The 26,656-nt window shown below is 39.1% G+C and overlaps 1 protein-coding gene across 4 annotated transcripts in view; it reads right to left on the minus strand.

The window, feature by feature from the left end:
- The window catches only part of BTAF1 (B-TFIID TATA-box binding protein associated factor 1), a 50,295-nt gene extending 31,791 nt beyond the window's left edge, over positions 1-18,504 (minus strand). The window contains exons 1-6 of one of the 4 annotated variants that reach the window (XM_052799556.1): positions 18,156-18,504; positions 7,995-8,118; positions 7,122-7,236; positions 4,115-4,261; positions 975-1,180; positions 584-720 (exon numbers count right to left, since the gene is read on the minus strand). In XM_052799556.1, the coding sequence (XP_052655516.1) occupies positions 584-720; positions 975-1,180; positions 4,115-4,261; positions 7,122-7,236; positions 7,995-8,118; positions 18,156-18,169 (743 nt within the window). In that variant the 5' untranslated portion in view covers positions 18,170-18,504. Of the gene's footprint in view, positions 1-583; positions 721-974; positions 1,181-4,114; positions 4,262-7,121; positions 7,237-7,994; positions 8,119-17,572; positions 18,062-18,155 lie in introns of those variants that run through there. The other 3 variants (XM_052799555.1, XM_052799557.1, XM_052799559.1) reach the window with 3 other exon arrangements.
- Positions 18,505-26,656: the final 8,152 nt, after the last annotated feature.

Raw genomic sequence — 26,656 nt, forward strand, 5'->3', positions numbered from 1 at the left:
ACTGAAGTTTTCAGATACAACAAAGTGTGACAAGAATACAAAACAAAGAGGTTTAACACTGTGAAATACGCAAAATAGTTAAGTTTGTGTAAAAAGTTCAGTGAGGAGACAGTAGAATGCTGTCCCAAATTGGCAATCCTTCTTAACCCTTTGCAAGAAATAAATTCTTAAATAAAATTGAGGAAAGAATTTTGTTTACTGCTTGTTATGAACACAGTAGGTACAATATATCACTATAAACTACAGTGAGGAACACAGCATGCATCAGAAAGTTATATCTGAAATTTTTAGTTATTGCTTATCTTCTTAAATCCCCCATTTTCATGCACTATTCTCAAGCTGTATTTAATAACAGGAACGAACCAAAAATTAACTGTGGCATCCCATTACTTCAAGATCCCTATGAAGCTAGGTCCTTAACAAAGCTCTACTGGGAATAAGTACGGCATGCAAGCTTTTTATCATCAGCACAATTAGCACATAAAAGACTAAGATGCAAAGACTGTAGAAAGTTTTTCAACACATAAATCAAATCACAATCCCAGCTTAACTGACATAAAAGCAAGCCAGTTCACTATTATACCTCTTCTCATTAGCTTCCACTGCATCTCTGGATCTTTGCTTTGCAAATAGCTTAGCCATTCTTTTGGCTTTATTCTTTTGTCTACTGCTCATACCAGCTCGAAATTCTGAGTCAATTAACTCAGCAGCCTGAAGAGTCTGAAAGAGAAGTTATTCATTGTCAGCTGTTCTTACAATGAAGGTCCCGAAAAATCCTCAAACTCACATTGCTCTCAACTTCCCCAACCCTCCACCATTTCAAACTCAGAGCAATAGTTTGACATCAAATAATACTAATATGCAACTATGGGGCATAAGAATTCAGGAAGCCAAAGCATACCATATTAGACATTGATCATCAGACTCAAAATATAAATATTATAACTGCAGAAGCACAAATAAAGCAAACCCACTGTATTATTCCTTGCAGTCAAACAGCCCGAGGTTTTACCTACAGGTTGTTTGTTTACTAGTGAAACTGAAGAAGGAGAATAGTCCAGATCTTCATCATTGAACAGATCTTCAGTATTCATCCCAATTGCAGCACCCATATCTAAGCCAAGTTTCTTTTGTAACAGTTTCCTCTGTCGCGCTATCCTCTCTTTAGGATCAATTTCACCTTAAAAAAAGTTTTTAAAAAAGGGAAGATGTGTCAGATTTCCAACCAGATGTATTATTGAAGATTTGCTCAATGAAACAACACAAGAAAGCCAAAAGTTACAGAATTAAGTTGTACTTGGCTAATACATCAATACGATCTTTTAAACCAAATCACACTGATTCCTAGGAAGACTTTTGCTGCTGCTGGAGCTACACTAGTACTTAAACTGTGATCAATTTTTAAGCAGAAAATAGCTCATTATTCATTAAATTCACAAAATTAAATTACACAGTCTACAGAAGTAATAAAACAAGTTTTCCCCGAATTTTTAGGAAAGTACACTTTGAAAGGAGCAAATTAGCACTTTAAAAAATAAATCTGGCAACTGATTCAAGAACTAGTGCTTTTTTATTGAGCACATGCATCCTTGTAGGATCTGTTGATTTTGGCAGTCTGGTGGGTTTTGTTTCTTTTTTTCTTTAAAGGTTTCTTTTTCTCCTAAACTTTATTTTCTGTTGGGAAACACAGACCTAAGAATTAACAACCACCAATAAAATCCGTCAAATGACATTCAATCCAATATCCTATATTGAGCTAGGCTGACTCTGAACCTATTTTCTTCAAAAATATTCTTCCTTGTAAAATGCACCAGACCCAGGTGTCTCCTTTCCTTCTAACCAAACTAACTCCTGATGGCAATGTAGACTGAAGCATAAGCATCATTTTCCTAGGGTGCTGGAGTCTGTTAACATTCTTATCCTCAAGCTTCATGTGTCAAGCAAGGCTCATTTAAGAAGTTAGTAGAAGCTACCTCAAAAACATTGTGAAGCTTCAACACTTCAATTACTGAACACCTAGACTTTGGGAGCACCCACATTTACATAAAAAATAGAAGATTTTGGTGCCTGAGTAGAATAAACCCTCCAAGTAATCCAAAACTTGTAGCTTGTAGGGCTGTCAGACTTCACTCTTTTTACCTGTGCAGTATGGAAACAAGTCAGGAGACTGGGGGTTTTTTTTGTCAAATATCTGCACATAAACTTTTAAGTAGGTGACCAATATTGGCAGAATTCTGGAGTATACACCAGGTTGAGTAGTAATTAGTAGTTAATCATATCTATACCAATAAACTTTTTTTTTTTAAATTGCATTTAACCAACAAGCAAAAAAATACAAACAACTTCTATTCTCTAGAAAATATTTTTCCTTTCACAAGTTTGTCTTAGGAAAAAGTGTCAAAGACTGGTAATTCCAAAGATTATTTAACTTGCTTTACCTCCATTCACATTGGCTACTTATTTGAAAAGGAAAGCTGCTACAAAATGCAGAAGAGAAAGCAGCCTTTGTACATTTTCCCACCAGTTAAAAAAGCAGCAACTAAAGCTATTTTTAGTTTAATTTTCTTTTTTTACTACATTTTTTATTATTTTCATTCATAAAATTTTTTACATGCAATCATACAACACTGGTATAAATATCAGACTTCTGTGAACTGAAGTGTCCTATTCCATCTATTTGATTTCTGAACAGGTAGGGTTTAAAGAGATGAAACTTGTACAACACCTTATTAACCTAGCATAAAAGATGGCAGACAATAAAATAGCAGCGAGGCTTAACAGACAGGATACTGCTTAAGTGTCAGGAGCCATAGGTTCTGTTCCTTGCTGAGCTAGCGATCTTCTGTGTACACTGCACAGAACACATCACACAGGGAACAAGTGAATCAGGGCTATGCAGTCAGAGCAGATTCTTATCTATAGCATCATTTCATCTGGTGCAGAAACTGGAAGATGGACTGGAATTAGAGCAGGAAAGTACAGTAATAGCAAAAAAACAAATCTTGAAGTAATTCAATGCCATTTGTCCTCGTTTCAGCTGGGATAGAGTTAATTTTCTTCCTAGTAGCTGGTATAGCGTTACATCTTTGATTCAGTATGAGAAGAATGCTGATAACACACTGATGTTTTCAGTTGTTGCTACGTGGTGTTTAGACTAAGTCAAGGATTTTTCAGCTTCTCATGCCCAGCCAGCAAGAAGGCTGGAGGGGCACAAGAAGTTGGGAGGGGAGACAGCCAGGACAGCTGACCCAAGCTGGCCAAAGCAGTATTCCATGCCATGTGATGTCATGCCCAATATATAAACTGGGGGGGGAGCTGACGTGAGGGGGGATCGCTGTTTGGGAACTGGGCATTGGTCAGCAAGTGGCAAGCAATTGCATTGTGCATCACTTGTTTTGTATATTCCAATCCTTTTATTATTATTATTGCCATTTTATTATTGTTATTATTAGTTTCTCCCTTTCTGTTCTATTAAACTGTTCTTATCTCAACCCACAAGTTTTACCTTTTTCTGCATGGTGCTTAGTTGCTGGCTGGGGTTAAACCATGACACCATTACACTGATATAAACCAACTCTCAGCTAAAAAGTTGCAGAAAGGTATCAGACAAGTCATTTGAAACAAAAGACATCACACAGGCACTGATATTTACCTTCCAACTTTGACAGTTTTATGCCAGCATTTTTCATGTAATCTTACTATACTTGAAACCTTCAAGCTTTTAAATAAGCCTCATCCTACTGCTATATTTGGGAACTGTTTTAATGAAGAACAAGTGGTGGTAGTTCCTGCACCTCTTAAAAAAAGTCTACAGAAATTCTACAGAAGCCTTTAATATTGCTTTTTCTGCTCCCTCTTTCTGGTTTCCACTCTCCTCTTCCCCCCCGTACACATACTAATTCTGATAAGAGAAAAAACCAAACAATATACACACCCTAAAAAAATTGTTTAACTTGAGAAAGATAATACAAACCAGTTATGTTGGGGGATATTTTATTCCATTATTTCCTACCATTCTGAGAAACCATGGATGACTAGACTCATAATACTGGCACAACAAACTTTTTCAAATCAGTTAAGTTTTCTTGTCTGCAAGTAAAATATAAAGATATACCTGATTTATCATCTTGGACTTCAAATTCTGCACCAGCAGATCCAAGAAGAGATGCACCATGTTTTAACAATCGACATATATCAAATCTGTCAAAACGCAACCGATCTGTTGAAAGTGAGTCTTCCATAGGACTTTCGGAGCCTGGTTCTAGATAGGACATTGAAAATAATATTAAGGACAATGTGATGAAATTTTTGTTCAAAGTTCTGACAGAAGATTAAGCAAGAGAAAGAGGAAGAAATAATTTCTTTCCTCCAAAGGAATCATCAGACATACAGCATTTTGATTCAAAGTGTAAAGGCTCTGTTTCATAAAGACAGACTGAAAAAGCTCACTTATCACACTTACTGATTAGAAAAGAATTTTAATGTTTTTCCCTTGATAAATTTAGCTTTTTAAAATCCTGGACATTGACATACCACTAGGTCTTCTCTGTACACATATGGCCAACTTGCAGTTTGAACTGCATATGGCTCACAAATAGTTCAAACAATTATCATGCCAACACTATATCATATCACTAACAGCCAAGCATCCCTGGTATGGAAACTGGAGAGTGGTCTTAACAGGTATGGGAGAAAGTCAGCTACCAAGGGCTGCTGAAGACTAGTTATCAGCTCTTCTCAAATCCAGTGGCAGGTACAGTACAGTTCAATACTGATATAGAAGAGATCTGTTCCTCACAAGATGTCTTATTTCCTGGTTATGAATTCACTTCCAAACTATCCCCTCCCCTCAAGATTAGTGTGTTTTGTGGCTCCTAGTCATGTGCAGCTTAGCATTCAAAAAGACTGGCCATATTCCTACATGATCCAGCATGCTCACATCCTGAATTGCAACCAGCAGTATAAATACAACTGCTGCCTACAAGAAATACAGCATTTAGTTTGGTGTGTTCCATGTCACACACACATATTTATGAAAGCTTGTTCATTTACAGTAGAATGAATAAGTGCACACAGAACATTATAAAATAAACACCACCCACATTTCTTCAGACCTGAAGAAAAAGTTAACATTTCATTACACATATACAAAAAGAAAAGTGATTTATAGCAAGCCTAAGAACCTAAATGCAACCAGACTACTGTAAAACGTGTATTTGACTACTACATCAAACATTTTAAATGAAATAAAAGAAACAAATGTCTGCATAGCCAGTTAGCCCTGTTAAATGGCACCTTTTTCTCAAACACCCATAATTACCTTTTCAATTTCATATCTGATAGGCAGATATGCAAGAACTGGACAATGCATGTAACCCATCATTCAAAACAGCTGCTGTACTCAAAGACTGACAGGTTGCCCAATTTCCATGTACAAAAGGAGTGCTGTAAGTAATTCTTGGAACTAGACTGGTGAAATTAACTTCTATCCTTGGTAAGATAGTAGAGTCTATAAATAAGGTTATTAAGTATATGGATAAGTGTGACTTACTGGGAGTCAGAATGGCTCCTGAAAAAAAAACCCCTCTCATTAACCTGATTATCAATGTCCTTAAAGAGCTCCAACAAGTGGATAGAGAGGATCCAGTGGATATAATATATTCAAAAGTTTTTGGCAAGGTTTCATATAAAAAAATGAAGGAACTAAGTTACCACAGAATTGGAGAAAACATCCTTTTGCAGAGTGAAAGCTGGTTAAAGACATATAAAAGTTAGCTTTGGAGTCCTTCACGGATCAGTGTTGCCATGAATTCTATCAGTCTTCAGCAATGGGAAGGAGATTTCACTACACACTCTTCTCCAAGCATGTAGATGACACTAAGCTCTTTTGGGTAACCAAAAGTCACAATGGCACTAAGGAATCCAAGAAGGACTCTCAGAACAGACTAATGGGCAAAAGACGCAGATACAGTGCAAAATGAATAACCTAAACCATGCCTATACAACACCAAATTGAGAACTGGCAGCTAACATTCAATAAAGATCTTGGAGGCACTTCTGACAGTTTTCTGTATTCACCAGCTTATTGGGCAGTGACAGCCAAAATAGCCAAGTAAGTACTGGGCATCATCAGAAAGGGCACTGAGAACAAGACAAAGTGCATCATTTTGCCACCATGTATAAATATCAGTACTCGAGAGATGGAGGTACACTGTGTGCAGTTCTGTGCATCTCAAGGAGGACGTGAGTAAGAAAAAGCACAGAGAAGGACAAAAAGTTATCTAAAAGAAAAAGCAGCTGTCTTGTGAGGAAAGACTGAAGAGACTGCAGCTCTTCAATGTGGAGAAAAATTGCTGGAAGAGAGCAAATATGACGGTTTACAAAAATCATAAAGGCAGTGGATAAGGTAAATGCAGAACTTGCTTGTCAAATTCTATAGCAACAGACCTAGAAGGCACTGAATGAAACAAATATGAGATCACCTCAAAACAGATATGAGCTTTCTTCTTGTTGTTTTGGTGTTTTTGTTTGGTGTTGTTTTGGGGGGATTTTTTTTTTGTTTGTTTGTTTTTAAAACAGTGAATTTCCAGAACCTATGCCACATAAGGTTGTGACCACAGACAGTGCCAACAGGTTTAGACAAAATCACTGACAATAGGTCTGTAATTTGACAATAAAAGCAACTCTAACATCCTTAACATGACAATTTCAGAAGCAAAGTGAGTACAAACAAAATAGACTTCAGCAAGCTGCCATTTCACCTCCCTCAGAAAGGTGCTTTGAGCAAGGGAACAGGGAAGAAAAAAAGAGTGTCTGCAAAATATCATTACAAAGTTGATTGGTTAAAAGTTTTGCCATTTTACTAGTTATTATTCCTTTTATTTATAAAAGCTTTATGAGGGTACAGAGCACAAGCACAGGAATCTTAGAAGAAACAAAGGTCAGGTACATCATTGTAATTGAGTATGAACCTCTAAAGCCAAAGAGGTTTACTACAGTCCATGCATATAAAAAAGTCTATGCTCACAAAAAACCAGAATAACACAGTTGCCTTGAAAAGTCTCATATGACAGTTTGCATCAAACAAACAATGAATTCTACATAATTCATTTAAGCAGCACCTTGTTTTGATCTTGGAGTTGGATTCCACTCAGGTACATTTTTCACTATTGCTTCAACAGCCTGGCCAGCTGCAATACGAGTATCCCAATTCGTACTTCTTAAATACACTAACACCTTTAAGGAGAGATTAATAAATAAATATTTGCTTAAAATGTACTTTCAGAAAATCCACCAGCTGTTATGCTCTATTAAAACACACTTACTTTTAATGCTATGGATTAAGACAACATTCAAAACAACAAAAACAAATTTAGCTCAACATATGCTCTTCTAAACTAATTTACCACTATGTCTCAAATCTGGAAAAACTATTTCTTTCTCTGAAAGTGGTTTGATATTCATGATTGCTCGGCCACTCTGTTGATACCATCAATTGTGGTGAGGGCACCTGTTCCATAAGAACAGAATTGAGGTCACTCAGCCATCTCCAGCTGTCAGATACAGACTATTTTTGGTGGTTTTACTAGACTTGGCCAGACTGAAGTCTCAAATTAATGGAAATATCTTTCCATTTTTCAGCCCTTTTAAAGACAAGCAACCTCCTATATTTTTAATGCTGTATCACACAAGTAACAATCTTTAAAGGCAGGAGCAGAAATTTTTATAAGGCAGTAGAGCTTCTCTTTATAGAAGAAAATCTGAACTTAGAGCAAACATTGAATATCAATACTGAATGCAAAGTGAAACCTCACTTATGTAACCATTCCAGAGGCTGACAAAACAGCAGGCTTAACAGAAGTAGTCTAATTTTCTTGAGTCTCCAATTTCTGGAGAACGCAAGACTACTATGCTTTTTCTTCTTCTCACGGAACCCATGCCCCTTTAAACTATTTTTATTCTCACCATTAAAGTACTGAAAGAAAAATGCTTACTTTAGATAAGAGATTATTCAGTTCATGAGGATGCAGTTTCACTACTTCCCCAAGTTGCTGTGCAGCTGCTTTTCTTGTTACTGGTGTTGTACCGGTGTCCAGTAAAATAAAGAGACGATCAAGCCTAAATATGATTGACAAAAACCGAAAATGTTATGCTATTCACAGTCCAGCTGCCCATTTCTATTAATATTCCCCCACATTTTTCAGTTTATCTAATGCAAACAGAAGAAATGTTTGCCTGAAGACTATCAACTGAGAGTGACAAATGTACCTTTTTTCTAATAATAAGCAGAGTTGTTCTAAAAGCACATAATTTGGTAAGCAAAAAAAAGAAAAATTGTTAAAAACAGTTTAAAAAAAATTCTGCAGTTACAATAAAAAATTAAATTGTTCCTTTTGTTCTGTGATAGAACATTTTCAATCTTGAAAAATAAAAACTGTTAAGTTGTAAATTATCTTCATCAAAGTCTGTATGATAAAGAAAGCAAAGGGCTCAACTGCTCGTATTGTGCATTATAATTTCTTTTGAAGACATAGCCTGTGATCTATAATATCAAACTCTGCTTTTCCAGGATACCACAAATTTTTACTTTTCACATATTTTCCCCCTACTACCTGGAATATATAAGGCCAAACCTACTGTTGTATTTACAACTTTCAAATAATCCGATACCTCTGGCCTTCCCAGGAAATACAACAATTTAACCAGAAGATCTGTTTTCATAGTAACTCTGTATTTAGTGAAAGAGACCCCGATCACCTATTTTCAGAATAGCTAGCTTACTTCTTGTTTAGAGTTGCTCAATGAGAAAGTGATCATATAAAAAAAGCACATAAAAATAGAGACTACCTAGACAGTCAAATCAATGATGGAAGTAACGAATGTTCATTATCCCCTCCACTGTAAGTGGGACAGAACTCTCTTTACAGAGTGCCTAGTTTATCCATTAGTTATTGGGCAGTATGAGGTTATTACAGAATGCAAGTCTAGAATCTGTCCACATAGAGCAATCAGAATTGTCCCTTATAGCCTTAATCATAAAAATACTCCTCCAAATATTGCAACAATATGAAGCTGGAATTTACACAGCAGTGAAGCTCAGCTAGATCAGCCTAACAAAATAAGGATACAGGTACCCTGAACAACTCCACTTCCTCATAAACATGTACCCTAGGTTTAAGCAAATACAGGAAAGGACAAATGTTTTGCCTGTTAGTCTGTTGCTACCAATTACATTTCACCAAGACTGACTTTAACATTAGTTCCAATCATTTAAAAAACAAACAAAAACCCCCCCTCTTTCCAACATCACTGGATTTTGTATTTTCTGACACACTTAAACTGCACTTAGTCCTGAAAATATCTTATAGTGTGTCACAACATACTAGAAACAGCAGTGCTACAGAGCCAAGGCAGTAATGTCACAGAAATACAGTTCCAAAACCCAAATGCTCTCGCAACTAGAGGTACTAGATTAAATATCCATTAGATAAAAGAGAAATTCTAACTGAAAGTATTTAAAATCATTCCAGTATTTTAGACACTTCTGATACTTGCCAGCTTTGAAATAATTGTCTTACTACTAAAATAGGTGAGCCCATTTCAATTTCTGTAGATAAAACTGGAGTTTCAATTGCTATGATTGGTAGTTGGTAAACTGTTTTAAAGTTACATAAAAATGAAAACCCAAACATATCTAAATCAGCAGTTGTGTGATTAGACAGTCAAGGAGGAAAGCAAAAGCTTTACAGATCTAACTCCTCCAAATCACTGATAGTGGACTAGTCAGGAGGAACATACCAAATACTTAGTTATTTCCCAGTATTTTTTCCTTAGTACAATTGACAGTAATAACCCAACCTGATTTGCAGCACTCAGTATTATTCAGTAAAAAATATGCTAGTTTGCAGAGCAACCACAGCTTGCTCTAACTTGTTTGTTCTCTCATTCTTAAACTCACCCCTTTCATTCTTCATCTCTTCATGAAACTTCAGTGTTCCATACTCAAGAAGTTTGCCATTTAGCACCACCCACTCCTTTAACTATCAAAGTATCTCCAAAGTCGAGCAGAATGTGCAACTTAGACCACTTCCTCAGCTAGAACTCTTCATGTGTCAAAACAGGAGGAAACCACTATGACTGCCTACCCTTAAAAAAACCTCGTTTAATTCCAATCTTAGTTACAACAAATATCTTCATTCCTAAACCCTACAACTTGCTGAAGCTGTATTACCTACAAAACACAGTTGTTTGTTGGGGTTTTATTAACCTGCAGTATGCTTGGTTTGTAATTTGTGATTTTAAATTGTAATATGCTTAACTTACATACAATGCAAAATAAAACAACAACAACAAAATCTTTCTATTGTCTCACATCACTATAGGAAGGTTTCAGCATTCAACCCCAGCAAAATAAATGGAAACAAGATTAGCAAATACAGGTAACAATATCTGACTAACAGTACTGGTCATGCTAACCATTCTTCCTTTCCCTGCCCCAGACTTCCCTGACGTACAGTTCCCAAACAGTTAATATTTGGAGGTATTAAGAGTCTTAAGTTTTAGTTGTTGCTACAGAAGAGTATGGCAGAGCCTGAATTCTCCTGCTCTAGTTGGAAGGGTAGCACTGAGAAAGTTGCCACTGATCAGCAGTGCTATTTTTTTTTTTAAATGAAAGTTTTCATTGTTAGTTTCATTAAAAATGAAAAAATACTAAAAATTCTAAACTAGTTTTGAGGACTTGCAGTTTGGAAAGAAATTTCCTAAGTTCTGACAGGGTTTTCATTCTCAGAACAAACTAACACTCTCTAAACTACTTCTTAAAGCCAAAGTGAACAAAGAGTTTCCTAAGGGCATGTGGTTCTCTGCCTCATGCTAGCCTGCTGTAAGCACAGCTCTGCGTGGCTCACATCATTCACAAATTTAAAACAGAACTCCAAATCAGTGTGTAGAGTGAAATGCCCTACAATGCAGATAAAATTAATTATTTTATGAAAGGGTTCAACACAGGCTGTCAGAAAAGTTGTTCTAAGCATATGGAAGACATAAGCAAACAAGAGAAATACATGGCATACTTAAGGGAAGAAAAAATTAAAAAATAAAACCAAAGAGATTTATGGACTGTTATGAAAAATCTAAATACCAACGAATGCTAAAAATGAAATATATCTCTAAAACTACTTCTCCTGCACATTAACTGCTGTAATCAGAGCTTAAAAACAAAGTCCTTCACTTTTAACTCATAAGCAATTTAGATAATCCTGACTGTCATCTTCCGATCCTGAGTCAACTACATCTCATAGATAGGAAAGCAACCATACACCACCTCTATGTGAACTCATGCCACATGAGCTCATTACAAAGCACTAACTTGTTCAAAGAGGTAGATACCTTTTTCTTCTCACTTGATAAATTTGAGATTTTCTAATCCCTGCTGAAGCCTATCACCAAGACAGAACTTGGGACCAGCAATTCAGAGTTCTTATGAACAGCATTACATTCAAAATAAGTATTTTTTCCTCTAAGAAATATCACAAGCTTTTACACTGACACAGAGTTCATTAGAAATGTTTCTGACACAAAGACATCAATTCAGGTGCTTAAGAACAGGCATCTAGTACCATTGAGACACTTCAGAATGTGTCGTCCACATGGGGTCAGCAGACATGACACAGGATGCAGGCGATCCTTGTCATTCTAAAGTGGCAAGGACACATTATACCATCTAAACTGGCACCAGAGGCCTAGATTAGGCAAGTGAATCCTCCCCACATACATATTCCAAGTCAAACCCAGAGCATTTCATCAAAGCACACTAGTTTTGAAAAGACTAAAGCTTGAATTCTTACTTTCAGAATAGAACCACCTGAGAGATACTCAAGAATAATCAGTAGGTCTGTGATCAGGATATCAACTGGAACAGCCATCCCAAATTGGACCAGACTCTTCCACCACTAGACTACTACCAGTCAAACAATTTTATATAACAATCCTAAAAAAAAAATACTAAATTAATACTTAGAGAAATAATGGAGGCAAGAAGAATTCTAACAGTAAACAATTTAATTTGCATTACTATTAATCAGAATAGCAAGGTTGGCTGTCATAAGGGGGAACATCATCTCTCTAATCAACACTTATGCAGAATAATTATGCATACAGGCTTAGTTAACTAAAGGGGGGTTTGTGAATAAAAGTACATAAAAACTATTATTGACCGCCAGTCACTAAACATTATCACAGCAAAGACTACAAATAAAAAAATGACAAAGGACAAACATAGCAAGTACTTTCAAAAGAGCCATGACAACTAACCTAGCAGCACTCCAGGTAGCATGGTGATTCCATGTTCTAGTCACTGCTTTCCAATCAGTTTTGCATATTCAGCATTAAACTAAGTTAGACATGACTGTACCCAGGCACAGTAGGCAAATGTTGCAACAAATGACCTGTTCTGCTCTTCATACTCATCTTCAGTTCTTTGCTGCCTAAAGGTATGTCTCCAAACAGAGGGCTGATCTCCATTTGAAGGGACAGTTATAATATTTAAAGTGAACCTTATGGCACTCCTGTGGAAATGGGATGATGTAGATTTGAAAGCCCTTCAGCTACAGAGACATTAGAGAGCTAGAAGCAGGATAGTTAATGACCAAGTCAAGATACAGAGGTTACCAACAGTATCTCCAAAATATTTCCAAAGGAAGACATATGCAGCTGAATTGTGTAAAGATCCTGATCACGCCAGTGTAAGCATTCTGATTGGATTGGGTCCCCACAGGACTTCAGATAGGGAAACTCCCAATTTGTTGCTTTCAATGAGTTGAGGCTTGAAAGGGACAGTGAACTGATCACTGCTGCCAATGAAGTGATCTGTTTGGACTCTACATCTGTGTGCACCAGTACGTTTAACTGGTCAGGGAGCAGCCTCTGACAGTAAAGGCCAACTGGTACAGAACAGCTCATAACTATCCTAACATATCCTCCAACCCATTACAATTGTGTGACTGTACAAAAAACCACTAGTGGCATAGTCCCTGGAACACTCTAATGTCAACCTCTGCCTAGAGCTCTTTAGAAAACTGCTAGCTAGCACCCATCAGAAGGCAAGGAAATACTCTTAGGAGTTTACAGTATAAATTGCATTTCAACACCTGGTAGCTTCCTCCCAGCCACTATTTCTTAGTACAGAAATAGCCCAGAAACCTAGAAAACATCACTAAATTAAAATTTAGACTTAAAAAGGGTTGACACTCACTGTGAAATTCAATCTAAGTTCTAATGGAGATGCCTTAGATTTTCTTGTTGACCTGATAATCCTTTGGTGGTGTTTCATCATTTGGTCAAATCTCAGCTTGGTCAGCTTCACAGCTCAAAAAACTCAAGCCCCTACTAAAGCACACATAAACTGTTAAATAATCAAGTAAACAACTTTCCAATATACAATCAGCAAGCAAGAGAAAAATCACTGAACAGAATTCAGAACAAAAGTGTTATGATACACAAAGAATGGATTGTGATTTTACTTCTCATAGGTTGAGACTGTGGAGTAAATAGTTATGAAGGTGGGGCTGTGGACAACAGAGAAATCTTATTGTTTCCTACAGAGCAGTGGAAGGGACACCTGGAATGAAACAAGAGCTCCATGACCACACTGGTCACAGTATAATACACTGCATATGGAAGCCAACTGAATGCTAAAATTAGTATAATTAATTCCATACTGAATATATATTTCATGTAATATATATGATCCATAGCATTAGGCTGTACAAGCTTTATTTGTAAACGATTACATATGTATCTACATCCAACAATACAGCCGAAAAACGTATGACCAATTACATTATAAAAACAGAGAAACAGGAAATTAAAACAGCTTTAAAGACATACTAATACAAGAAACATTATCAAGTTATATAGGGAACACCTTGGTGAGAATTCAAGTTTTAGCTGCTGAAGCAGGTTAGAATTCTTATCAGAATGCAATTCTGACTTTCAACTTTCATTTCAGTCTGTTAGGTATCTGAGAAATTTTACAGCTCTATCTCATTTGGGCAGTAGTGCACATGCTACTTCTGCTTCTCCCCTCCCCATGACTGTGTCAACACTGCCTCCCACAAACAGCAACAGGAAAGGCAGTCCACTGCTCTGGTCTTGGAGTTAATCTCTATCACCAAGAGAAGAGTTACACTATTTTTCCCCCCTTTTGAGTCAGAACTCCTGTAATTGCATTGGTTCTAGAGTGTCTACCTATTCTGATGGTACAGGATATGTCTTTAAGTAGTAGTGAAAACATAGTTCTTGTTCAGTTTAACTCTTGCTTTTCATGCAAGAGCAGCCATGAAGCAACAGCTTCCAAAGAAGCTAGAAGCCAAATTAGTTCTTTAGGAAGTTTGTGATAACCCCAGGAGAACATTTCTAAAAGGTACATAGGACCCATAAAAAATATTCTGGATAATTTTGGTACCTTGTGAGAACTTCAACCTCCCAGTGATGCAGTATTAAACTTGAAACGTTATGTAAGCAATGATGCCAGTCAGCGCAGCCATTTGTTCTTGGGAAGTCACAGCCCTACACTTCAAAGCCAAGAGCAACACTTATTTTCCAGGAGCTTTAGTCTCATAACCTTCCGACATTATTATTTATTTTAAAATAAAAACTAGGTTCCTAATCTACGTATTACCAGTTATATACAAATCCAAGTAAATTAAAAACATTGAAAACTCTAGAAACTAGTACTAAACTTACATGGACCTAATCAAGAATGGCTTGCAAGAGCAGCAAGTCTTTGTTCCTTAAGGAAGTGTCTTGAAAATACCCTGAGGAGATTGTCTTTAAGGTATTTCAGGGTGAACTTAAAGATTATACCTATTAAAAACGTTTATTCTTAATGCATCTTACCAGCTTCATACATTTCATCACATTTTAAAAGCATATTTGTTCTTCATACTTTGAGGACCCTCAAAACTGCAAGAATACCATTAACAGCCTTGGTGTTGGAATAATGATACATGACAAGCCTTTGAACACATTAAAAGAAACTGGAAAAAAGTTTTATTAGATATTGAAAGGGACTATCAATACTTTATCATCTACTGAAACTCAATCACCCTGAGTAATCTATGAGCCTTGTCACTTTCCATAAATTGGCAGCATTACTTTTTCATCTAAACTATCTCAAAAGATCACTAGTGAGCCACTGTATTTATTCACTTGGATCATACACTTTGTAGGAATGAAGCTGAAGCAAAACTTTTCACTTCCTTTTATCCTTCTCAGTTCCACTATCAAGAATTTTTTTTCATTATTAGCTATGCAAACATTATACTACTTTCTATATACTTTTAAGAACGGAGACAGGAGATAAAGCCTATCAAATTTGCTTGCGCATTCACAGAAAGACATCAATGTTCCCACCCACCTATACATACTTTTGGAGGATGGTGTTTATTAGTCTTTTCAGCATAAAACTACCAAAGAGATGAGCATATACAAAGCAACTACACTGCAACGTCTTTTGGTATGAGGTATCTACTGTTCTGCTTTTACATCTGTTTTCTAGTGTATCATCACAGAAGTGTTATAAAGAAGCAGGTCTTCAGTCCGTGTAACAGCAGAATCTGGTAAAACAAGCATGTATACATATAATGCAGAATAACATATCAGAATCTCTTTTGTCCACAAATTACAAGTAAGTGACAATTATTTTTAAGACAACCTTATTAAAAGCAAAGCTGCAAATTCTCAATCTAAGTTTGAAATATTTCCAAGCATTCTCTATATTTGTTTAGATCTTCCTGAACAAACTAGGGTTTTGAGAAAGGTTTTCAATTGGCTAAACAGCAGAAACTAAGCTTTACCAGGAAAGCAACCACTTGATAATTTACTGTTTTGAGAATGTGAAAATACCACTCACCCCACCTCCAAAAATATTATTTTTTTAAATATGATTCCAATACAGAACTAGCCCTAATGAAGTTTTTGTTAATACCAGTGTTTGGTATGCACTCAGCAAAGACTACAGCCCTTGCCGAAAGATTCATTTGAATCAACTTCTCCCTCACTCTCCACACTTGTACAGTTAGAATAATTCAACAGTGAATGTTCGTCCTTCAAAAATATAAAACATAACTAACTACCTAGAGGAAAAGTGCATATCTCTACAATTAAATGGAACTGGTACAGAAGCTGGAAGTACACCCTTTAGAGAAACATGTGGTATATAAGTGTACAAAACAATTATTTGTAATATGTCTGAAAGGAAAGGACCTCAGAAATTTGATGTTCTAAAGTAAAAAATGAAGACAAGATTTCTTTTATTTACAAAAGCAGCACTGACATTATGTCATCAGTGTTCCTATGGTCCAGCAACCAAAAGGTTCATTTGTCAAGAGCTGCTGTGTAACTTCAAAGGGGTATGGATAGGTTTTGCTGTATCTATTAAAAAACATGCATAAGGCCAAATTTACACAGTATCACTTCTTACAATTATAGAAACATTGGAGTTTGCCAGGAGTAACCAAGACATTACAGCACTCCAAAATGTGTAATTATTTTACCTAACACACATGTGGAATTGAAACAATTCTATACCAACTTACAAGTATTACAGCACCTTTATTAAAGTTCTATACCTTATATTTGACTTGTGTAACATTTTGATCTTAAAACTATACTCTGAAGCAATGTATCACGTGACATTATCAACACACCAACTTTTTCAGTGCTCCACACTGAAACTCAGAATGAGCCTTATCCAAACCAGAATTTTTTTCCTGTCAGTTACCATACCAAACAGGTGTTAACTAAATCTTTGCATAGAGCACTACTGCTTTTCACTAAAGCCATGTGGTTTTACAGAAATACAGAAACATTGGTAACTGAATTTGAAACCAATCTTTACAGTAGACACAACCTTAGCATACAGCTGAAAAGCTGTATCTTGATATTCCAGTTAGCCCCCATCTCACATGTACGTTAGCACAGTTATTTAAGCAGACTGCCCCAGACCTAGTGTAATTAGAATACTACTCTATTTAACATGATGGCTTACAGTAGTATTTCAATGTACATAGTAGTCTTGTTACTACTATGCAATCCTTACTAATTCCAGATTCTTATGGACAGCTTTGGAAAAAAACACCCCACCTGATATATAACAAGTTGATAAAAAAAAAAGAGTAGAGTAAGATAAAGGGATAGTCTGTAGAAACTACAAAGCTCAAACTAGAACACTTGCTACTAAAAGTCTTAAAAAAATGTATTGCTGCTATAAATTTTGATTAATAATGGATTTCCATTATAAACGTGCACAATTCTACTTTTCTACATAGAGTTGTAAACTTACTCATACACAGCTTCAGAAACAGCATTTACTTTTATTATAGCACTTCAGAAGTACAGAGACACTACCAACACGTGACTTGAAGTTAATCTATCACAAGGTTAATTTGGATTTACAGTTTCCTTCCAACTATCCTGTTCGGAAGCTTAACATGCCCATTTCACACAAAAAAAAGATGGCAGGAATTTGTGCTCAGCATTTTTTTATAAAACAGCTCTATTAAAGACGTACCTCTGTATCTGTGAATACTTTAAACGCTGGCACACCCCAGCGCACATGTGTGTAAGCAGATACTACCCAACATCTTGAGGCAGAGCCAGAACACGCTAGTCACTTTTCTCCACGGAAGCCCGTTTTATTTCGGTTACTTTACAACTAAGGGCTCTGAAAGGCAAAACGGTTTCCTGCCAGTTTTTGAGACTCGGTATCGCTATCCCCTATTCCCTAGCAGTTTAACCCGAGGAAGGACTGGCCAACGAAACGAAGGTGTCGAATTCAGGAGGAAGCCCCAGGCAGAGCCCCTGCGGCCTGAGGAAGGGAGGGGGCTTCCCTGTGCGCCGGGCACGGGAGTTACCCCAGGCCAGGAAGCAAACCCAGGCGCCGGAGCACGCAGCCACCCCCAAACGCCACCGAGGCGGCCCACGCCGCCGAAGAGCGTGGAGGCCCCGGCGAGGCCTCCCCAGGCGAGAGGAGGCGGAAACCGGGCACCCCTCTTCACCCCCGCACCCCCCGAAGCCAGGCCACACGGAGGGCCGGGGACTCGGGGCCACTGCCGCCGGCCCTCCTTCCCCCACCCTTCCCGGCTCCTACCGACCTGGAGACGGCCATGGCCGCCCGGAGCTGGGCCTCGCGGGAGGCGAGCGGCGGGACAGCAGGCGGGGGGGCCGGCGCCGCTCTCCCAGGGAGGAGGGCGCAGGGCCTAGCTCGGGCCTCTCGAGGGCCGCACCCGGCCTCGGCCCCGGCCCCGCCGGTGATCCGCGGGGAGCGGCTGAGCGCGGCTGTGGCCGGCAGCGGTCAGAGTTTCGCTCCCCCCGGCGGGGCAGCAGCGGCGCGGGCGGGAGCGGTGCACAGCCCTCAGAGCGCGACTTAAAGCTTCTATTCCCCCATCGCCAGGGCGAAGCCCAATGCCTGGTTTTATATGAGCAGCCATCTTGTATTTATTCCCTTCCTCCATGATAGCCGCTTCCTGATTGGCAAGACCGCCCGGTCGCAGCCAATAGAGAGAGCGCTTCTAAGAGCAAGGAGGGCGGGCGCACGCAGCATCCGGACTGAGCAGGACCGGCCATGGAGCCTGCCGAGCCGGCTGGGGGGGGTGGCGCCGGCCTCTCGGGCGTACCATCTGCACGCGTGGGGGGGGGGGCCTCAAAGGAGAGCGCCCCAGTCCCGCACCCTGAGGGGAGAAGAGAGGCACCAGAACGCGAAGTACACGCGTTTCCTTGCCAGTACACCGGGTGCTGGACCTTCTCCCCCGCCACCGTGGCGGGAGAGGGCGGCGGAGAACTCGGCGAGCTCACGCCGCCCTCCCCACTCGCCGAGGAGCGCTGCCCCTCGGCTTACTCCCGGTGCTGCGGCGCGGACGCTCGGCCGGCGGAGACTACGGCTCCCGGCGTGCAGCGCGCTTAGCGCCGCGCCCCCAGCCCGGGGACGCAGCCCCGGCGCCCGCGGGGGCCGGGCCGGGTCTGGCCCAGCGGGCGGTAGTCCCCGTCCTCAGTCCCTCTCCGTGCGCTGCTGCCTCGGCCCACCCCCCTTCCACGGGGAGACGGGCGCTCGGGGCCAGCGGTGGCCTCACAGCGGGTCACTTCGGTTACTCGCAAGGGTTTATTAACCGGCACCAGCCCTCCCCAGGCAGCAAGGGGGCATCTGATCCGCCGCTCCCCGCGGCGCGGCCCGGTCACCGACCGCGTTTCCTTCCGCTTCCTTCTTCACTGGGGCGGCCCGCCCGTCTTCCAGGCCCGGCTGGGCTGCGGGCGGCTTGTAGGGCAGAACAGGGCTTAAAGTTCGCCAGGCTGGCAGGCGGGGGTCCCCTCCGCCCGGCGCGTAGCCTGGGCGGCTGGCCGCAGGGCCCCCTCGCTTTTGGGAAATAAGGCCAAGCTTTCCAAGCGCGTGCCGTGGGCTTTGATCAGATCCAGAGAAATGCAGATTGAGAAGTCGGCCTTCGACTAACCATTTAAATTAACGATCCCAGACAGGGGCGTAAGTGTAGCTGATGTATGTAACCTCTCACGTGATCAGTTGAAAAAACAGTCACAGATTTTTCTTTGTAAGTGATGCATAAACTTGCATAAATACATGAATTTGCATAATACCATATGGTAAAGTTTTCCTCTAAGGCCCATTGTGTGTATTTCACACCAAACCTTTCTACAGGAATTTATTTCTGCTTGCCCCAGCCTTTCTACTGGTTTCCCTTTCCCTGCAGTAGTTCACTCTTCAGGTACGGGTTCACTTGTTCATTCCCCACTAACATGTGCATATCCCAAATAAACACACTAATGCCATTTGCATGTTCACTGTCTTTTTATAGGTCTATAAACAAGACACCGGTACCTAATACCTCAATCTACCCTTACCCATGCGGGCCCAGCCTATACTTGAGTCCTCTAGAAAGGTTTGCCTCTTCCTGTCTGTTCCCTCTCCTGTTGGAGCTGGCGTTAGAGCAGCAACCAAACACCAGCAATATGAGTCAGCCCAAGGCCGCTGCACCACACAATGTGGCCAGAGCAAACCACTGACTTACTTCATTTTCCGTGGTAGAGACGGTTTTTGTCACAGTGCCACACTCAATGACCCAGATAATGCCTTTTCTCTTCCCTGTCATGGCTCTGATGTAGTAACTACCTTTAGATAGCTCAATATACCTCCTGTAGCAGAATCCACAAAAAAATACAGTGGGTGTAGTTGGAGGCCAAGAGCCTCTTACTGAAGTACTCCAAAATTACGCACACCTTCCTTTCTGCCATCATGTGTTGCAGGTGCATCTGCCCAGGTCCCTGACCCACCATGGTCCAAGGCACATGTTTACTCCTGTCCCATGCGAGTACATGTTTTCACATGATGGGGTGCCTGCTGTTTCGCGCCATGATGGGGAGGAATGGCAGGGAGTTGGGGTAGGGAGCAGCAAGGAGCAGGCTGAGGGTGAGTGGATATATTTTTCTTGCATGTTCAATGCTGTTGACACGGATGTATAGCAAACACCCCTGATAATACTTCTGCAGTTGTTTAGCCAGGAATCAGCAGTCATCCTGTCCTGCTGTACGCGTTATTGAAATAACCCTCAGGTGCTATTTCCAATTCTAACACCCTATTTCCTCTTAGCTTCCTTAAAAACATTTTGTGCACTGTTTTAATAGCAGTCAAGGCAGAGGGCACATCAAACATGCAATAAAATTTGTTTTGAACAGCTCCATAGGGGTTATCCTACCTGATAAAAATAAGTGCAGGGAAAATATTGGTCGTGGGTCTTATGCACTGAGTACTTGCTGAAATGGTAATAAACTGCAGTCCAAGCAAAACAAACTGCAAAAGACAGAAAGAATGATCTGTTATTTACCTAATAGTAGGCATTCTGGACTAAACCACAATTCATTCAAGTTTCACACCATGTGTTTTTGTATTTTGATGCAATGTTTATGTAAAGCACGCCGTTACTTAACTATTCACCTGTATCTTCTGCTCAATCCTTTTCCTACACCCTATGAAAACCGATTCTTCTTTGTCCATGCATCTGTTCACCTGCTCCGTAAGTCATACCAATCCTTTTTGCACACCTGTTTTCTTTTGACCCATTTTTCAAGGAGTAGCCATGCATTTTCTTTTTGCATATATTGAAAGAATCCCCCCTGCAAATCTGCTGTGTGCCAGTATACTCTCTCAAACCTTTTCCTAAATTAGATAAAACTCAATAATTTCCAGTCAGTTGGTATGTTATGATCATCACTTCCTGCACTGATCTCAGTTATTTTTGTTTTCCTCTTCCTGCCAACTGTGTCCACCTGTGAACTCTTATTCCTTAGCCTCAGATTCATAGCAACTGCAGCTTTCTTATTTGCTATGTATGTCTACAGAGCCTAGGGAAAAAATGGTGCAGTCTGCAAGTGCTACAGCTGTGCAAATAGTAGATGACAGAGGCACAGTTTTCCTAGTGGAATCCTTCCTGATTAGACCTGACATACCATGATCTTCTACATGTTCTAGTCTTCTAGTTTTATTTTTCCAGTTAGTTTTTTGTGTCCTGAAGGTTTGTAGATTTGTATTGCTTAGGATCACACCAGCCTCTCTGTAGCTGTAGGTATAACATTTGATACCTCCTAGTCTGGTAAAAAAGATTATTTTCATAATAGTTTGCACATATGTTAGTGGCTGTCTTACTAGATTTGTAAATTCCCTTGGAAATCTTGTCTGAAGAGAAACGAGTCTTAGAAGCTTGTCCCTGCTTAGCAGTTTGTTCAGACATCTTCTCTGCTGGTGTCTTAATCACTATCATTATTTTGATTATTCGGGGAAAAATTGCTCTGAGATAAATTTATGTATTATGACCTCATGCAGGTAAATTGTGCAGGTTCTTTGCAACGTGTATTTCTTACTGATGCTTTCTGTTCTGAGGTCTGCAAACTAACCAGTTATCTTGTAGGCTATTTCTAACATACTTTAAAAATCTTATTTATTTTTATATATTTAAGTGTTTCTTCTTCAAGTATTATTTAATCTTCCTAGTTTTTATTTTACATTTTATCTCTGTAGGTTAGGGCCCTTTTTACTGGTGTCACTGAAATCAGATTTCTGACTGCTTAAGGATATTTTTTTTTCTTGAATAATCTCTTGTTTCTTGCTAATTAATACTTTTTAGTGCTATTCTGCTTATTTTTTATTTAAAGGCATATTTAGTTTTTATCATCCAAGCTTCACTAGTTTCCATGCCAACTCTCATGCTTTTAATTGTCTCAATTTTACTCCAAGGAAATTTTTGACTAGCTGCATAACCTTCTTGAAAGCCTCCTTAAAAAGTGGCAACTTGTACATGGTCTTCCTTTAAAATTCTTCACCATAAGTGATGGTTGCTGGAGGCTGGGTGCTGACTGATAGTTCTCGTAGTACAAAAAGCACCTCAGAGATACCAATGAAATGCTGTATTCTGAGAGACAAATCAGGGCTAAGGCACTGCCACCCACAACACTGATTAGAAACATTTGTGAAAAAAAGTTTGCTGGGCTCCAATTTCTCAACATCAAACAGGATTGTAATAATAACCAGTTAGTGAAAATCACCAACTTCTAAAAGGTTCCAAATGTCACCAGAGCTGTATAATTAGCTCATTAGATTTCATTACCTCTGATCATATTTAACATTGTACTTTCATGACAATTTTCCTGAATGAGAGGCTCCTGATATGACAAATATAGAGAGAAAACTTGTGATTCTCTTTTGTGATCTTCTGTTCCCAGGGATTTTATCTCATGAGATTGCATGGACTTGTTCAGAAGCAATGCTCCTTGCCCATCTCCATTATAAACAGATATCCCGTAGAACTAATCAACCTTGCTGTACAAGGTTGTACAACAACCTTGTTTTTGTTAACCGTGGTCTGTAATTTCTCCAGCATTTAGTTCCATGATCTCAAACTTCTCATTTTCTAACTCAGTTCTACTTTCCACCCTATTTTATAAAGGATGAAGACTTAAATTACTGATATTCTTTGGACACACTTTATGTATAAAAACTGGAAGTTTCTTAGTTTTGTCTAGCTGTTATCCGTGCCTCTGATTTAAATAAATATTTTGTAGTTTGGGTAGTTTATTGTTCCTGGGGCATGTTTTTTAGGAAATGGTATAATCTATCCATTTCATACAGTTGTTCTTTTTTTCCAAGCAAACTCTTATGTTTACATTAAAATTCTCCCTCTTTTCACCTCTCTCTGCAGGGTGTTATTAGTAACTACACCACTTTCTATGTCAAGTAGGTGACTAAAGTACATGTGCATTCACTAAATCTCGCTTATGAACTCTGAAGTATTAGGAGATTAACAATAGTAACTCACATGGACAATTGCATCTTTATACCTGATCTCTCACTGACATTTAGGAGAGCACAGATCTCCATTTATATAGAGAAATTTATATATTTGTTTAAAATGCACATATATATACATAGATATACATACATATATAAAAATGAATTCAGTATTTCATATCCAGAAAGAAGAATGAAGGGGAGAAAAGCTCCCATCAAGTATCTAAGTGGGCTTCTTTGGATCAAGGTAACAGGTGAAAATGAGCCACAGTTAGAGACAAAGAGAAGTGGAAATAATGAGGTCAAACTTTTCCTGTAAATCAGCAGGTCTTTCTACATAGACCTGTGGAAAAACGCAACATGAAAATAACATGAGAGAAACAAGCAGAGACCTTTTATTAAGTTCTTCTATTATTTAAGCTTGTGTGGCTCTAAGTTTTTTTTCTTTATTTAATTTCAGTAGTCAGATTGTTCTTTTTTCATGAGCTAAGGCAAGAGGGACATTAGCCTGTGCAGTAAAAAAAAAAAAAAGTGCATATAATTCCAGTGTGCACAAACTGAATACAAAGAGCATAAATAGAAAAGCACCTCTGTCATCAGGGACATAAGGATTCAGAAACACACTATAATGCTGAATAAACAGGGCCAGAGGTTTCACATCTAGTCCAGCTCTTTCCAAAAGCTGTTGCTTTTCAAAGATAGAAAAGAAAGCTAATCTGTGGCCATCATCACAAGTTCTGCTACAGTTAATGAGTTTAAATTAGATTTAAAAACAAGTCTGGTGAACATATCCTTTGCTCACTCTCTATTTTATTATAACTACTATATTAAATGATAGAAAACAATGTTTTTCTTTTATTTTAATTTGTAAACACTGTTTCTCAGAATATATTTTAGGCCTACTAAAGATTTCTGGTGTGTAACTTTTTAAAATCAGAGTTTACCATTCACCAGAATTGCTACTAAATAGCTCCAACATGATGCAGATACCAGGATATGGTGGTCCCATTTTTCATTTGGGGTGTGCAATGTGCTCATTATACAGACAACAATGAATCAGCTGTAGCATTCCCTTGCAATACCAGCTTATACTTTCTTTCTTCTATTTACTATGTGCATCCCAAAGATGGATTGAGATGTGATTAACAGATATCAACAATAGCTTGTACTCTCTTATCTTCTCTTTAAAGGGTTAATTTTGCTGTATAGACTTCTGCTTGGTAGTATAACTTGCTATACTTGGTAGTATAACAGAGAGAAGTAGAAACTTCTCTCTGTTAGGAGAGGAGCTCTGAAGAACTGCATGAGGATCATCCTCATCTGTGTCAACTTTTAAGTTTATCTGTCTTGGGGGCTCTTTCACCTTCCTTTGTGGCACATTCAATCCTGAATGTTCCTCATAAAGGAGAAAATGTCTCCTGCTTTCAGTATGACTCTGCATTGACTTGCTTGTACTTCTTACAGAGGCAGTTACTTCAGATTTGGTTTTTCCACTTTAATTCATAACCGTAAGTTTTGTGTGATGGGTACAGTAATAGCAACATTATAGTTGTTGATTATGTTGACATTATATGTTTTGATACTGTCCTGGAAGTGTGCAGTAAGACAGGTATGTATTTGTAATAAAAAAATTGGATTTGATTCTAAGATTCCACAAATGATGGGATTCCTGATATCCAGTAAAAACCTAGCTTGTTTTCAATGTATGAAACAGATTCATGGAGTAGTTTCTTACTTGTCTGAAATTCTCATTGGATTCTGGAGGGAATATCTTCAGGATATTATATTACACGTAGACTAGATTTAAAGCTTAAAAAGAGGCCTTCATTAGTTTTAAGCTCCCACATGACTTTATTGCAGGATTAGAGGTCTGAGTGCTCCTGTATGTTTTTGATAACTGTTATTTACATCAGCATGGTGCTCACACAGAGCCACAGGCACGGCTTAGAAGACCCAGATAAGAAATTGCCAGGAACTCCTCCTCCAGTATGTGTCCTCTTTTTATACCCAGTGATCTTTCACCAGCCTTTTACACATGCATCTTTTGCACATTTCTCTCCTCACACTGATAACTCTGTCCTGTTGACATTTTAATTTTCATTTTCCCTCCTCCTTACTTTTTCTCTTTCAAAATATTTTTTTTCCTGTACTCCCCCACCCCCCATTGTCTTCTCATGTCAGAAGGAAGGAGAACCAAGTTGCCTCCTCACCTGGTTCCTTTTTGTCATCTGTTTTTTGACTCCCCACAAGAAGAAGAAAGGGAACTATAGGTTTGGTAATTGCTGTCCACTGGAACCAGTAAAGCACGGTCTGCTGACAACTGGAGCACGTAGGAGTCAGCCTGGAGAGGAAGCAAACACTAGTGGTTGATAACAGCATGGAAGCTAATGCTTTTTGTTTGCACACACATTTTAAATAAACTGCTGTTCACAGTGGCCAGGGATTCGCATCCCCTTGCTGAACCCCAGACGGGGAATACATTCCTTCTTTCCCCAGCACGGAGCAGATTCTAAACCACAAATGATCTTTGGGGGTCTGCATTTCTGGATGCCTCACGTGAGACATCTTAAGAAGGAACTGATCTTCAGAAGCTAGTGCTCAGGTCATTTAACTGTTGGTCCTAGCACACTTGTTGTAGTAGTGCACCCCAAATTTGAATTGTAACACATCACTGATCACTTCTGCACATGAAAAAAAAGCCTGCAGCTTGCTAGCAGTTACTTTAGATGCAAATAAACAGGAAAGGATCCTAATTGTACTTGAAGCTCCTTGTAGGTCATTTACCTTTGGCCCCAGCTGAGAGAAAAATACTCACATGCAAACCTCTCTAGCCCTTTTTAAGATAACTGTTTATTCTTCACACACAAAACTAAATTAGCTGTACATGTGGGGCAGATTTCTACATATAAGTTTAGTTGTATCCCTGTGTTCTAGTTTTCTGCTGGAGCTGACCTCTGTTTTTCCCAAGTCCTTCTTGGGAGTCAGTCTTCTGCATAGAGCTCATCTGAACTTTCTCCCAGCACTTCCCAGGAACCATCTGAACATTTCCTAACTCAGTATGATCATACCTCAGGGTGAGCTGGCCCCATGGCTTCACCACTTGACAAAAATCAGGCTTCCAATTAAATCATGACTTCTGGGCAGCAACAAAAAAAGTTTTCTGTGAGTTCAGAGTTCAACAGTTACATGTATTAAAACTCTTACAACTCCTTCAAATACTTTTGTGCTACCCCTGGATTTTCTGTATCCTTGTGTTTTTCTTCAAGATTTCACACTCGGGGTGGTGGGAAACCAACACTGTCCATCCAA

Source organism: Harpia harpyja, chromosome 10, assembly GCF_026419915.1.
Source record: "Harpia harpyja isolate bHarHar1 chromosome 10, bHarHar1 primary haplotype, whole genome shotgun sequence".
Taxonomy (NCBI): Eukaryota; Metazoa; Chordata; class Aves; order Accipitriformes; family Accipitridae; genus Harpia; species Harpia harpyja.